This window comes from Aedes aegypti, chromosome 2, assembly GCF_002204515.2.
Source record: "Aedes aegypti strain LVP_AGWG chromosome 2, AaegL5.0 Primary Assembly, whole genome shotgun sequence".
Taxonomy (NCBI): domain Eukaryota; kingdom Metazoa; phylum Arthropoda; class Insecta; order Diptera; family Culicidae; genus Aedes; species Aedes aegypti.
The window spans coordinates 165,181,071-165,195,972 of record NC_035108.1 but is presented as its reverse complement, the minus strand read 5'-3'; the positions used below and the strand labels follow the sequence as shown (position 1 = coordinate 165,195,972).

Sequence of the window (14,902 nt, the reverse complement as noted above, 5' to 3'; positions counted from 1 at the left end):
AGTGCGCCGAATCGCTTGCCCTACCTTTATCAATTCTCTTTAATCGATCGCTTACGAATTGCGTTTTTCCTGCTTTATGGAAAGAAGCATCTATTACTCCAATTCACAAATCGGGCAACCTAACGAATGCTGAAAATTACCGTGGTATTTCAATACTGAGCTGTTTTTCCAAGATTCTCGAATGCTTCTTCCATGAGGCCTTGTATCGAGCCGTTTTGCCAGTCATTCCGGAGGTACAGCACGGTTTTGTCAAGAACAGATCTACAACGACGAATCTAATGACGTTTGTGACTAGTGTTAGAACCAAAATGGAAAAAAATCGTCAAGTCGATGCTGTATATATCGATTTTGCAAAGGCTTTCGATAGAGTACCTCACGGATTACTTATTGCAAAGCTACAAAAAATGGGCCTCCCCGAATGGGCAACATCTTGGTTACGCTCATATTTGACTGCACGCTGGGCTTTCGTCAAAATTGATGGTAGTAAGTCATCCCGTTTCAGGATACCTTCGGGTGTTCCTCAGGGAAGTCATCTGGGACCGCTGCTTTTCATTTTGTTCACTGCCGATCTGTGTGGTCTAATTCAATCAGAAAAATTGTTTTTCGCCGATGACCTTAAAATCTTCCGAGCGATACTATCCCGTATCGACTGTTGTATTATACAACGAGATTTGGATACGATCGTGAAGTGGTGTCACGCCAACGGAATGGAAGTAAATGCAGACAAATGTAAGTGTATTTCATTTTCACGCTCACGTTCCCCGATGCAACAAAATTACGAAATGGCATCTCAAACACTTGAACGTGTCAGTTCTATTAAGGATCTTGGAGTGATTGTCGATAGCAGGATGAACTTTAATGAGCATATTGCTACTACTACGGCGAAAGCGTTTTCCTTACTAGGATTCGTACGAAGGATCACAAAATCGTTTCGGGATGTTTATGCGATGAAATCGATCTACTGTTCAGTAGTTCGCAGTGTGTTGGAGTACGCCGTACAAGTCTGGGCACCGTATCATCAAGTTCAAGCTGACAGAATCGAACGGGTGCAGAGATCTTTTGTGCGTTATGTTTTGCGTCAATTACCGTGGAATGATCCCATCAGATTACCTCCCTACGATCACCGTTGCAGGCTAATAGGATTGGACACGTTAGCGTCGAGAAGAGTTATGGCACAACGAATCTTCTGCTTTGACTTACTGACAGGAAACATCGACTGCGCAAATCTTCTTCGACAGATGAATTTTCATGCTCCGGTTCGTCGTCTACGACAAAATACGTTATTTTATCTACCGACGCATCGTACTCTTTACGGTCATAATAATCCACTCCATAGCTGCTGTAGATATTTCAATGAAGTTCATGACAAGTTCGATTTTAATATAACAAAGACGACATTCAAAAGTAGGATAAGATAATTAATTTAAGCTACAGTCTGTGCAACCATTGAGTTGAAGGCAAAGAAGAAATAAATAAATGAGTTTTCACTATTCAATTTCGCGCGGATATGACGCGGTTTAAATTTCATTTGGCGCAAATTAAGTGAGGATTAAATTTTCACCAGCGAGGATTTCACGCAAAAAATATTTTAGACTTCCTGTAACAACCCTGCAGATGCTTTAATCAGAGTCTCCAATATCTACATTTAGAGGATGTCTTAGAAGGGGTACAGTTTTTTATATACACGTAAGATATACCAAATTTAACTCATATATAAAAATATAATTTGCATCTCACAAATATTGTGGATGTACTTAGCACGATTCAACTTCGTTTTATCGCTCCAAATTCAAGAAACACAATGAACACAATGTTGTATCGGGAACTAACGACAATTTACTTAATGAGAAAACAAAAAAAATCATCGCAGTAACCAACGGCATGTCAGAGAAAAATAATACCTCCATTATTGGTTCCTTCAGTTGCGGTATATTTTAAAGTTGTGTTCCTATAGTTGTGGTAGCCGTTCTTTTCTTATGGAATCCTCCATTTTAGGAACACTTTACCGCAACTATTCGAACAAGTGAGAAAAGTTTTAGTATTTCTTCAATTTTGAAGCAATTTGAACGATGTTTTCAACTACTTCGTGTACCAACAAGCCAATACATCGATGGATAGTGACGGTTCTGTGGTTAATTCAATGAAATCAGTAGAAATGGCACTACCGCAACTATAGTAACACCTACAACTTACCATAATTGAAATAATTCTTCTTCTTCTTGGCATTAACGTCCCCACTGGAACAGAGCCTGCACCTCAGCTTAGTGTTCTTATGAGCACTTCCACAGTTATTAACTGAGAGCTTTCTTTGCCAAAGTTGCCATTTTTGCATTCGTATATCGTGTACGATGATACTCTATGCCCAGGGGAGTCAAGGAAATTTCCATTACGAAAAGATCCTGGACCGTCCGGGAATCGAACCCATACACCTTCAGCATGGCTTTGCTTTGTAGCCGCGGACTCTAACCACTCGGCTAAGGAAGACTAATTTTATGCATTATTTGTACAATCAGGAATGATTAATTGCGTATACTATGTATTTTTCATCAGAGCATAGTAAATATAACTTTTTTCAAACAAATAAATCTAAACGAAATCTTCTTTCCAGTCCTTTAATTTGGCATTAGCTATACAGTTTTTAATATGTGATGTTTTTGATTGTAACAAAAAAAGTTTCAGTAACCCTTTATTGAAAGTTTCGAAAATTTTGAAGACTCTGCTTGTTTACTGAGAAGAGGTTAAGCAAGAAAAAAAATCACGCTTTCTAATGCCAAATAGTTTTAAAACATCGTTTGCCTCAAGAGGTGAAAATTTTACATTCATTTTTTGGTAGATCTTTGTCATTCTGATATATTCTTATACCTCCTCTTTCACAATTTTGCTAAAATTTTAGACAAACTATCATTAAAAAGTCGAAATTGTATTCCTGCTCTTGCTTTTGTATTCCATGTACACTAAAAAATCATTTCTACCCTAAAAGATCAAAATATATTTTGTGCATCAAGAAAAGTCAACAAATTAATATTTTCAATCGAATCGGGATACTTCAATGTTTTTGTCCGACTTTTGTTCTAATAGTTCTCCTCTTTTTCTTCTTGTGAAGGTTGGTAATTTTTTATTGAAACGGTATATCTTATATACATCAACATCTTTTTTCTTTCTTGAACATCAGAAACATTGAAAGTTGGTAAAAAATGGGTGAGTTATTTATACAATAAAAACAATTTGTAAGGAATATCTCGAATTTTTAGGAGTACAATATAATGAACTTTTCAAAATTCGATTTTCAATAGTTCACGATTAGACCTACAACCTGCAGTAGATCGGATGTTGTTTCCTAACACAATATAATTGAACTTAAATTGATATAATTATATTTTGAGTTCTAAATCACTTTTTTGGAAACTTCGAGTCGCTATTTGGTCACTTTTTTCTCAAATCTAGTCACAAAAATAATTATTACTTGTCACAAAAATGACTATTACTTGTCGCTACCAGCCCTGGGAGCGTTATTTTTGCGTATAAAAACACATCCTTGAAATATACATGCTCTCTTGAAAAAATAGACACGTTTGAAAATCGTTAAAAAGTTAGCGTATTGCCTTAAATTTGAGTCTAATTAATAATTATTTAGAATATGGCAAAAAAGGTTGGAACACGCAAGCGTGACGCAAGTTGAATCATATTTAAAGTAAAGCTTAGCTTAGCTTAGCTTAGACTGACTACACATATCAATGGTTGCTATTCCGTGATTGACCGAAGTCAGTGAAAATGCACAAAGAATCAACTAGAAGTTTGGCTGGGATTGGCCATAATCTTCTTCAATGTGCATAATTCAGTGGCTCTATTTATACAGGGTCAATAACGGCGCCGGCCACGTCCTTGCAGTCAGGTGGGATTGGGGGAAGGAATGTTAGTGTGTAACCTTTGCTATTTGGAGACCGTGTTTGCCTCTGCATCTCCACAAAGGTTACTGGGAGGGATGTTTGTTAATGAGAAGGATCGTTGGGTCACAAGATTCACTTTGATAAGCGATTAGACCATGATAAATAATGATTTGTGAGATATATACATGCTTATTTGTAAATATAATATTTTCATTTGATATGAACAATTTCTATGTAGTGGAAAATTATGCCGACACTTGATGTGACGAACCATTCAAAGTTTGTTGAACAAATACCTAAATGTAACATTGCTACAGCTGTCAGGACGAAAGCATGTATTATTATATTTTACTTATTTGAAAAGAAACAAAAGATTCGATTGGTTGGAACATCATAGAACACTCTTATGCTTATGCCGACACTTACAGTGGCGAACCATCCAAAGTTTGTTGAATAAAGTGAACTTTTCGCAAGTCTACACTTGTAGTGTCGAACCATTCAAAGTTTTTTTTCTTAATTACAAAAATAAAGGTAAAAAGGGGTGTTCTGAAAATAAAAAAAAAATGTGAAACATAAATAATTCATGAATCAGAGTTTGTGTCGACACTCACAGTGACGAACAATTCATAGTTTGTTGAAAATTCTTATTAACGTCCCACAATTGTAACGATTAAATGTGCAGTCATACATATTTTATAGATTAGAAATAGTAGCATGAAACGAGCTCACCAATTGATCCTTTATCCTTCACTGTGCAGCCACAATCCACTCTCAGCCTTACTCGTTTGCTCGGCTATATAAAAGCACACAGAAAAAAAAGGCGCGCGACCCGAAAAGGAAAAAAAAACTTGGCTTTCTTGACGCACTGCCCAGCAGCAAGCGTCAAGGTCAAAGGATCAAAAAGAACTAACCGATCACGCCACTTTTTCACTTACTAGACCGACGCGCGACATGTTTGATCCTGCCTTCGTCGCTCGCCCCCGTAGGAGCAAGCGTCAAGATAGAAAGATCAAACAGAACTAACCGATCGCGGCACTTTTCACTTACTCTAACCGAACTAACCGATCACGCCACTTTTTCACTTACTAGACCGTCGCGCGACATGTTTGATCCTGCCCTCGTCGCTCGCCCCCGTAGGAGCAAGTGTCAAGGTCGAAAGATCAAACAGAACTCACAAGTTGAATCATATTTAAAGTAAATGTGGATAAACTACAATTTTGTTCAAGCACCTCCTAACCTCCAGTTTCGGACAGCTTGATATGTTATATGATATCTTTCTATTGTTTGCACCAGTATCTCAAAATACATTAATTGTTCATGGATTGCGTTCATCATAGTATCAAACATGCAAAAAACAAGAAGAATGAACGAAAGAACAACTTCGTTAAATGTGTTATTATTCATCATGTAAGAAAGAAGTTTTGGAGGGATACCCTACAAACCAACTATTGCCTAATTTGTTCTTGTAAGTGTTGCAAATGCATTTAATTGGCAATGATATACTATTGCTAAAGTAAAAACAAAAATGTCCAAATTAAAAAAAAAAAAAATTAGCTATTTCCAGATTGTGTCCGGTATTGGGAGCCACCTTTTATGTTTGGTCGATTCGTTACTAGAATTCATCAGCAAAATATAATGTCAATTTTAAAATTTGTTTTTGCACGCTACAAAAATGACAATATTTGTCATGAATGGGTAACAAGATTACATAAAACTAATATTTTTTAAATTATGAATTTGGTGGCTTAAGTGTCCGGTACTGCACTCTAAACTTTTTTGTAAGCTACATGAAACATAAAATAATTCAAACATGGGTTTTCTGTAGATGTACAAAAATAATATTAAGGAATATTCTAAAACTAGTTATTCTCAACGTGATTCAACAAACTTCAAATGATTTTTTTTTATTTAGAGTAAAATTAAAAATTTTTCGCTGACACCTGAGAATTACTAAAATTGTTTTAAAATGTTTGTCTCAATGGAGACATCATTTTGCTCTCGTGATTTCTTAGTGCTTCAAAGCTAAGAAACTCACACTCATAACTTTTTGTAAATAAACAACCATATTTGGATCGCTTCAAATGTAATGCTGAATTTTCGTCAAGAAACTGAAATCAGAAACGTCAAAGTAAATTAGCTAAAAGGATAAGGTGGAAAAGTTTAGAGTTAAAGTCTATTAAAAAATTGTTGTATTGTTTTCTTATAAAAAAAATACGCCAGTAACATTTGAAAAATTGGTGTTTTATGTTGGTCATCTCTGTTAAATATAAATAGATCCGGAATTTTTAATATTACTCATTTATATTTTATTTCGTTTTATCACAATGAAACATCCATGTATCCTCTCCTATTTTGTGCCCTCTCAAGTAGTAGAACAGGTGTAATTGATTAATTAAGCACCTAGATATTTTTCCAGGAAAACGGTCGTGAACTATTTTCACTCCAACGAACCACTTTTATTCATAGACATTTAACCCATCAATTGAATTAACCCTTCCGTAATTCTTCTAGAATGCCTAATACGTAAACTCTACGTACACAAACGTTAGCAGCGGTAGCATAATAAAAGCGCGAATAAATAAATCAAGCGCAATAAAACTGAATTTTTCCTAGCAAGGCACGAGTTCGTTACCAGCTGCTGCTGCTTCAGCTAGAGCTGCTTCTATTAGACAACCATATTGGAAGGTACCCCACACCCCGGAGGCAGTTGAACGCGGGTTGCGTCTCTGACTAGAGCCCTGTAGATGCGGCAGCGGAACCTCCGGCTCTGGGTATGATTGTGTGATTAGAAAACGGAACAAATTTTACGAGAGATTCATACCAACCGAAAGCTTGGGGGAGTTCGGAAGTGTTTATAAATCAATCACGAGATGTCATAAAGCGAAGTTCGCTGTTTGCTGGTGCTCGGTCGGATGCGTGAGAATTGTGCGTGAGTCTACTTTGTATCTACAGCGAAAGACATCGATGATCGCGAAACTTGCTACAATGTATTTTATGGCTTTTATCGTGAAATGGGAGTAACTTGTTACAGCGATGAAATTGACAACACATCGACGTGATACCGCATTGATGTTGTTGTTGTAATATTGAGTAGATTTTGTTATAATTTATCACATCGAGTGTTGATCTTAGATATGGAATATTCAGGAGACCAAATTTCGATAAAATATATACCGGCGTGGTATTCTTTACATAGCGATTGGAGTAACAAACTGTTTTGTGTTCATCTGAATCCTTCATTTTTACAATCATATAGCTCTGTAGCTGAACAGTGTTGCAAGTCACCTCGTTTGACGGTAGCATTCGAATCTAAAATCAGAAGCACATAAAGTATTTGCCTATTTGCCCATGACAAACAAATGCATAATAACAATGATAGTTTGACAGAGAACACCGTGAACAGACAGCAATCAAAGAGCTAAAATTCAGAAACACTTATTAAGACACTTATCCAGCACCAGACAAGGAGCAAGCAAATATTTGTACCCTCAAACATAATCCCTTCACGAGTTTTATTTGCTTCCCTACACTCGCTAGTCGGTTTGGCCCGGTATGATGAACAAGTGAGCTTTGAAGAATCGAAAGCCCCGGTCGATGTCGATGTGGTGATGGACGGGATCGGGTTTCATGTTTGCTTACAGTTTTGCTTCAAGATTCGAATTAGGCATCGTAAAATCATAATGATGCTACTGATTGACGAGCGCGCGCGGCCCAGTGAGGAAGACGTCTGAATAGAGAAGATCGAGACGCGCGGTGGTTCGAATTTCGAACATCTTGTCAAATATTACACATTTTCAATATTTAACTATTTGTGCCCGTGAAACGTGTTTCGGAGCTTGATTTAAAGGTGAAAACCCTATTTTGGCCAAAGTCACCATAATTTTGTTTTCATAGAACAAAATAGCTGTTTTCCATACATTTTGAGGCTGTAAATTTAGTTTTTGCCAGCTTTTTAAAAAGCTGGACCTTTGTAAGTCACTGCGTTAGAGCATTGGTGGATAAAACGCAAAGCTGACTGGCCGCAGTCGTGTTCGGATTTAGCGGGAGAATGAATTGAAAGCATGGAATGAAACCAGTGAATGTAATCACTGCACGCGCAACTCTGTCGATAGGCATAGCGAGGTACCTTTTGTGACGACCGACGGCAGTAAAAGTGTTTCATCTTGATCTTGAAAATATTAATGCACTCAGGCAATCTACCGATGCAGAGCTGCTTATTGTTGCGTTGCTGTTAGCGTGATGACTTTGTGCGTGCATTGAATCTTTTAGTATAAAAAAATTAATAATGCCCAATCGAAATGTTCGAAGAATAGTATGTTACTGTGATATTTTTAAAAAGTTGCTTTTTCAAGCAACTATGGGATCCTAAAGCTCTGTCCCAAAGCGACTATATGTTCCTAAAGCCCTGTCCCAATTTTAGTGCCAAGCGCTTAAGTTTGGGCCAAAAGCACATGTTTACTCAATTTTCTAATGTTTTCCGTTGGTTTGAGTCCAAAAAACATTTTATTTATGTTTTTCTTTTAGATTTTGTCACATCATTTGGCTTAAACTCAAATTTTGGGTGTTTTTTGTTTAACGTGTCCCTTCCAAAATGTCAGATAGGAATAACCCCAGTGTTTAAACTAACCGAACGTCAAACATAATCAAAAGTGTGAAAGTTCATTACAAGATTTTATTAAAAATTTTAGGACCCAATTTCCAACATTTTGACACTAGTGTTGCTGTACCCAATGTTTTTTTTTTTTTTTTTTTTTTTTTTTCTCTCTTTATTAACGAGATTTTTAGCCCTGGGCTAGTTCATCTCGGGACCAACGGCTTTACTTCCCTTCCGAAGGAAGTCGTCACTGAAATTTTTAATGACTATCTCGGGGATGGGATTCGATCCCAGGTCCTCGGCATGAGAGGCGTTTGTTCTAACCACTACACCAGATCCGTCCCCTTAGTGTTTTGTTTTAAATCTACAATACTATTGCAACAAAAAGTCAAATAGGCACATCATCAAATTGACAGCGACTCAAAAAGCTGTCGAGTTGTGCTATGCTAAATTGATAAACATGTTTTTCCTAAAATGTTTCACAAATGTTATAATTTTCTGTTTCTGACAGTGAGTCAATTGTCAACCAACACGCAGCAATGCCACCAACACCTCTCTTATTCTTGTTGCAACAATTCTATTCCACAACAAGAGTTTATCACCACTTGAACAAAGTATTACAAAGATCGCCCACCGCGTGCCCAGCGATTTTCCAGAAGTTTCTGCGACATTATCAAACAGCATGCATAAAACATACAGAAAAAAATCCGTTCTCGTATCCGTGAACAGCAGTCATGAACTCGTCAACAAGCAAAAATACACCGTGAACTAGATCATGTTAATATGAACGCGCTGCCTAGTTCCGAGAACGTTCATGTAAACATGATGTTAGTTCACGGTGTATTTTTGACAGTTCACGTTTTTCAGAACTCTCTTTTTAACGGGCAAATTTGGTTTAAAATAACTGATTAATCGCGATTTGAAAAGGTTGCAACAATATTGTATCCTGTGATTGTCATGACAATTTTGCTTTCGATTGTATCCCAATCCGCAAAAGTTGGGATAAAGCAGTTGTGAGTGCGCTTGCTTTGTTGTTGGTTTTCCGTCTGTTTTGATGATAATTTGATTCACTGATTTCTGATGAATGTTTAGTATTGTTTAAAATGATAACTATCCACATTTTTTTTCGTACAATCGTGGAAATGTTTAAAACATTCAATTTTCATTCATATTGTTAAGTGAAATAATATAATAAATTTATAGCATTTCCTCAAATTTACTTATGCTGGTCCATGGACAATTGAATTGCTGGCGTTCTCAATTGTAAGCAAAGTATATTAACTGTTAGTAAAGCTTTGAAAAACGTATTGAAAGACGCCTAAAAATCCCTTGTCTCTATCTGTTGAAGTGTAACTCATGTTTTAAATTACTCTCATAAAGATAATAATAAAAAATAAAAATATCTGGTCGGGCAAAACAATAAAATGTATCCTTTGACAGCCTTAAGTAACAAACAAGCGGATAAAGGAAATGATGAGATAGGGCGCAATAAGCACCCCATTATTCTCTCAGAATATGTGTTGTTCATCGAAATTTGATACGCTGTATGAGATCTGTAATGCATTTTTACTGTTAAACGGACAAAGAAAAATACATTTATCAAAATTTCATTTGAAACTTGATTTTAAATTTTCCCAAATTCAAATTGTTATATAACGAAAATGATAGAAGAATATGATTTTTGAGTAAAGTGACGAACCCCGGGACCTTCCTTAGCCGAGTGGTTAGAGTCCGCGGCTACAAAGCAAAGCCATGTTGAAGGTATCTGGGTTTGAATCCCGGTCGGTCCTGGATCTTTTTGTAATGGAAATTTCCTTGACTTCCCTGGGCATAGAGTATAATCGTACCTGCCACAAATGCGAAAATGGCAACTTTGGTAAAGAAACCTATCAGTTAATAACTGTGGAAATGATCATAGGACACCAAGCTGATAAGCAGGCTCTGTCCCAGTGAGAACGTTATTGCCAAGAAGAAGAAGAAGAATGAGAAGAAGAAGAAGAACGAATCCAAAAGAGTTTTTTCTTCCTTGTATGATTTCGGCTCTCCTTCATATTAGAACGATCGACATCGAAATTGCATTTTTTTCCCTTTAGGCTAATATGTATGATTTGGTATCGTTTACCTCAAATTTCAAACATAATTCAAATTCCGAACAGTAGCAATTTCAAAAGAATTGCAACTCATAGGTGAGAATTGATATTTCCATAACTTTTAAATATAGAGGAATTGATCATCCTGTGAGGAAAATTGAGTAGTTTTCTAGAGAAATCTCTATGAAAAGTCGAGCGTTCGGAATATAAATCGTTGTCGGAATTTGAGGCCAAACGGTATATTGTTATTATTTTTGAACAAACATGATGATTTTACCCCATTACCCCAAATGCCATTTCCCCGAATACCATCACCGATTGTAACCCGTTTGGCATAAAGTCGTTTGGCATAATGATCGTTTGGCATAATGAATTATTTTGAAAGAGCCCTTTTTAAAATATACAAACTTTTCTCATTGAGTATCGGCTTTTTTTGAAGCTTCATCACTAACGAGCTCACAGCTAAAATCTGTGGTAGGTACTCAACAAGCGTGGTGTTTGTTCTGAGATTTGCCAAGCCATGAATGTCAAAAATTGTGGTTACACTAGGGAACATAACTTATTGAAACAGGTATGGTGGAAGATTTTTTCGGGATAAAAATTTTCTATACGTCCCAGAACATCGAGTATATTTAAGCTTGTTGTGATATACATACTTGAAAAAAGTACACTGGCAAAAAAGGTTAGCAGTTTATAATAAAGGGAACGCTCTGTCTCAGTTGGGACGTGACAGTTGATGAAAATTACTTGGTAAAAGAAGGGAAAACTTATTTGCAAAATATTGCAAACTCTAGTCCGAATATCTATTATTGCAGCATAAAGCAAAAATAGCCTTTATACGAGAACAGATTATTTCCGTTTTAAAATGTTTGAGGCTCTAAAGCAAATAAATCTTCGCCCAGCCTAGTTCGAATAAACAATACATCAAAAAAAAATGTTGCACATTTTTGAACAATTCAATATTAATTGTAATTTTGGAAGTGTAAATCAAAAAACCGTCTATTATCGAAAGAAGGGAAAATTTGTGATTGAAATAATATTTTCCAGCATATCACGAAACGAACTTATGAGTTTGTAAAAAAAATCAATTTGAAATATTAGCAGGTTTAAAAGTAATGATCATTCTTACAGCACCGCTTGCAAGAATTGATTTAATAGCAAAATATAAAAAATGTATAACATTTCATAACAACTTTGCCAAATGTTACTTTGGTAATACTGTTAACCATAATGAACAGCTTTTTTCAAAAGAAGATAAAACTTATGATCAAAACAATAGAAGATTATACGCCAAAAAATATTGCAACATAATAAACCCAAGGACATAAAAAATGCGTTGATAATCATCGGAGTAATCGATTTCTCTTTTCGCTGATAATTTGAGCAGATCAATGTTATCGATTGCCGCCTTTGTATCAGTTGGAAACAAAAAAATACAGCTCCAAGGAACACCCTATGTATAAGAGAAGGTGAAATTTATTTAAATTTCATTCAACTCTTTTATACCAATTCAAAATCCTTCCTTTAAGCATAATTAAGTTATATCATGTTAAGAAAGAACATTCAATGTTTAAAATAATGGTAAATTTGTGCTAAATATATCAAAACCTCCATTGAAAAAAAATCAAAAGAATAACTGATGTATGAAAGAAGAGTAATGTCTGTATATAAAAAAACTATCGACAATTTCTTTCGTAATATGCTTTAGTTTATTCAAGAATGATTGTTGAATAAAGTGTTATTTATGTATGAATTGACTCTAAAATAAGCGTGATGTCGTCAGTGAGTTTCAATAGAAACGTAAACACGAATGTCATCTTAAGAAATCCTTGGTTTCAGACTTATTATGCCAAACGACTATTATGCCAAACAACCATTACACCAAATTATTTTATACCAAATGACCATTATGTCAAACGATTTTATGCCAAACGATTTCAAGCCAAATGACTTACCACCAACACCCTGAACGACCTATTACTCCGAATGACATTACCCTTAGTTCAGAAACCACGGGGCACTGGCATTCAATATAATTTTACATTCAAGGAAGAAGCATTAGGGGTTATGGAATTCGCGGGTCCTGTTCATTTAGGGTAGTGGCATTTAAGGAGATGACATTCGGCAAATCCAGAAAGTCTGTCAATTCTTATTTCACTCCGAATCAACGTAATGGAGATTCAATGGTCATCACGCAATATAACAACCCTCAGATATTTCTTGATGTCTACTTTTCAATATAATAAAATGGTGTTTGAAATTTGCAATTCAAATATGTTCTATACTTCGGAAATACTTGCAATATCATATGAAGCTGCAACTTATCCAGATCCGCCTAACCATTTTGAAAGTCTCATTTAAAGTTCAATGTTTGACCGTTTCATAATATATAAAACTAAATACTCAAACACAAATAATTTCTTTTATGGAGTCGTTATTTGTGTCTATGATGTATGTATTGAATCGTATCCTAACAATGCAGCTACATAGGAATAAACTGCTCGTTAGATACAATCTCCCATAAGGATAATGTACAAAACGCTTGTAAATATATTATGAATGATTCCTTGTCATCGCCCCCTGAGCCTTCAAACTGCCCCAAACTGTTATGTTTCTTCTAGGAAAACTTTTTCGGGAATATGACTGTGAATATTAGTTCTAGGTTACGCTTCGAATAACTGTGTTCGTAATAATAAATGTATCAGACTGAAAGCCAAACCTGGAATGCAAAAAAGAAATTGTTTTGTGTGTTTGGAAGCAATATTAAAATTTGAATGCTTATTCAATCGATTTCCATTTATTGTTGCTTTTATTTTATAGGATCATGTTGATTTGAACTTTAAATATTGAAAACTGAAACAAATATTACGAACAGTTGATTGTGTGTAAGAGAACCAATGAACAGTTGAAATATGCTTGTGCATTAGAACAAATTTCAATAGTTTCGCTCAGAGTTCAAAGCTGCTTATCTCATAAAAGTAAACATTTTTTTTTGTTCTTTTCTCTATACAATATTCGTTTAAATCAGTCGTACAGATTTCTAATTTTGGCAATGAGGATCAGAAAAAAATATAAACTCGAACAATTTTTGTTGTTTTTTGCAATTATTTTCTCATTTAAAGTTTAAAACCTTTAATAAAATTCAAGCCATATGTTTGACACGAATAAGCTGTTAAGTCTTGAAATGGTAATAAATAGAAAACATAATCATTGAAACGTCAGCCTGATGTTTTTTTTTTTGTAGTATCGAATATAAGCTTGCCTGAAAGCTTGTTGATAAAAATCAACAAAATTCCAATTATGTTGATTCAGAATTGCTACCTTCTTGAGACAAGAGGAGGCATAAATAAAAATTTTGAATTTTCTCTCCGAGAGTTACCGCGGGCCAAATAAAAAAAACATTTAGTGTGGCGGGCCACGCTTTAAAATGCATAAATATTCGCATGAAATCTGAGAGAGGCTAGTAATTTGAGTTCATGAAATCTGACAAAAACAAGTGAATGAAGCAAATTTTGATAGTTTGAGATTCCGATTTATTTTATTTAATAATCCAGCTCAGAATACTTTCAAGAATCTACCCCAGTATTTAATAAAAATTATACTCAAAACCCAATCTTGGATTCGAAATCCTGCCATTCTTTTTGTGAAAATTTTGATTTGGAATGTGTAAAAATCCTGTTTCGGCGAAAATATGCTTAATTTTCCTCCAGAATCTCACCAAATGTTGATTTGGAAATCTTACCACGAAATCCTTGAGAATGTTGTCCAATTTGCAAATGAAACATGCTCAAAATTCTGTTATAAATTCGCCTAACATTCTGTCTCATACGGTTATATTGTAGACGGTGACAAATTTTAGAAAATTACGTATTGAATTCTATGAGAATGGTGGCCAGATATCTATGGAATCCTGTTGAAAATTTTATGAGAATGAGATGCCCATGTCCGTGCTATTCGTGTGCAAAATTCTTTAAAAATCCTCTACAAGATTTTGTAAAAAGCCTGTGTTTTTTAGTTCCTGTCCAGGATTCTTCGTGATTATCTTCCAGGAGTTGGTGAAATTTATTTCAAGCATTCTGTGAAAATATTGGCCTATGATTCAGTGAAATGTTGGAACATGTAGTCCATGTCCTTGTAGACTTTTGTCCAGATATCATTTTCAAACGTTTAAGGAAGTCGTGGTAGAAAAATTTTTGTAATTCTAACAAGACTATTCTAGTGAACTTGTTTTTCTTATAATGAATGTCAAATCGATCGTTTCAAGACTAATTAATGGTAGAATAATTTTACCCGTTATTAAGATTCGAATTGATAGTGCCTAAAATCTAGCT

At 35.3% G+C, this 14,902-nt stretch overlaps 1 protein-coding gene across 5 annotated transcripts in view; it reads left to right on the top strand.

The window, feature by feature from the left end:
* The window catches only part of LOC5572304 (homeotic protein distal-less), a 206,985-nt gene that overhangs the window by 8,381 nt on the left and 183,702 nt on the right, over window positions 1-14,902 (top strand). Inside the window, exon 1 of one of the 5 annotated variants that reach the window (XM_021843021.1) lies at window positions 6,705-6,816. The exons of the other annotated variants lie outside the window; for them this stretch is intronic. Within the exon in view, the coding sequence (XP_021698713.1) occupies window positions 6,800-6,816 (17 nt within the window). The 5' untranslated portion in view covers window positions 6,705-6,799. Of the gene's footprint in view, window positions 1-6,704; window positions 6,817-14,902 lie in introns of those variants that run through there. 5 annotated transcript variants of the gene reach the window in all.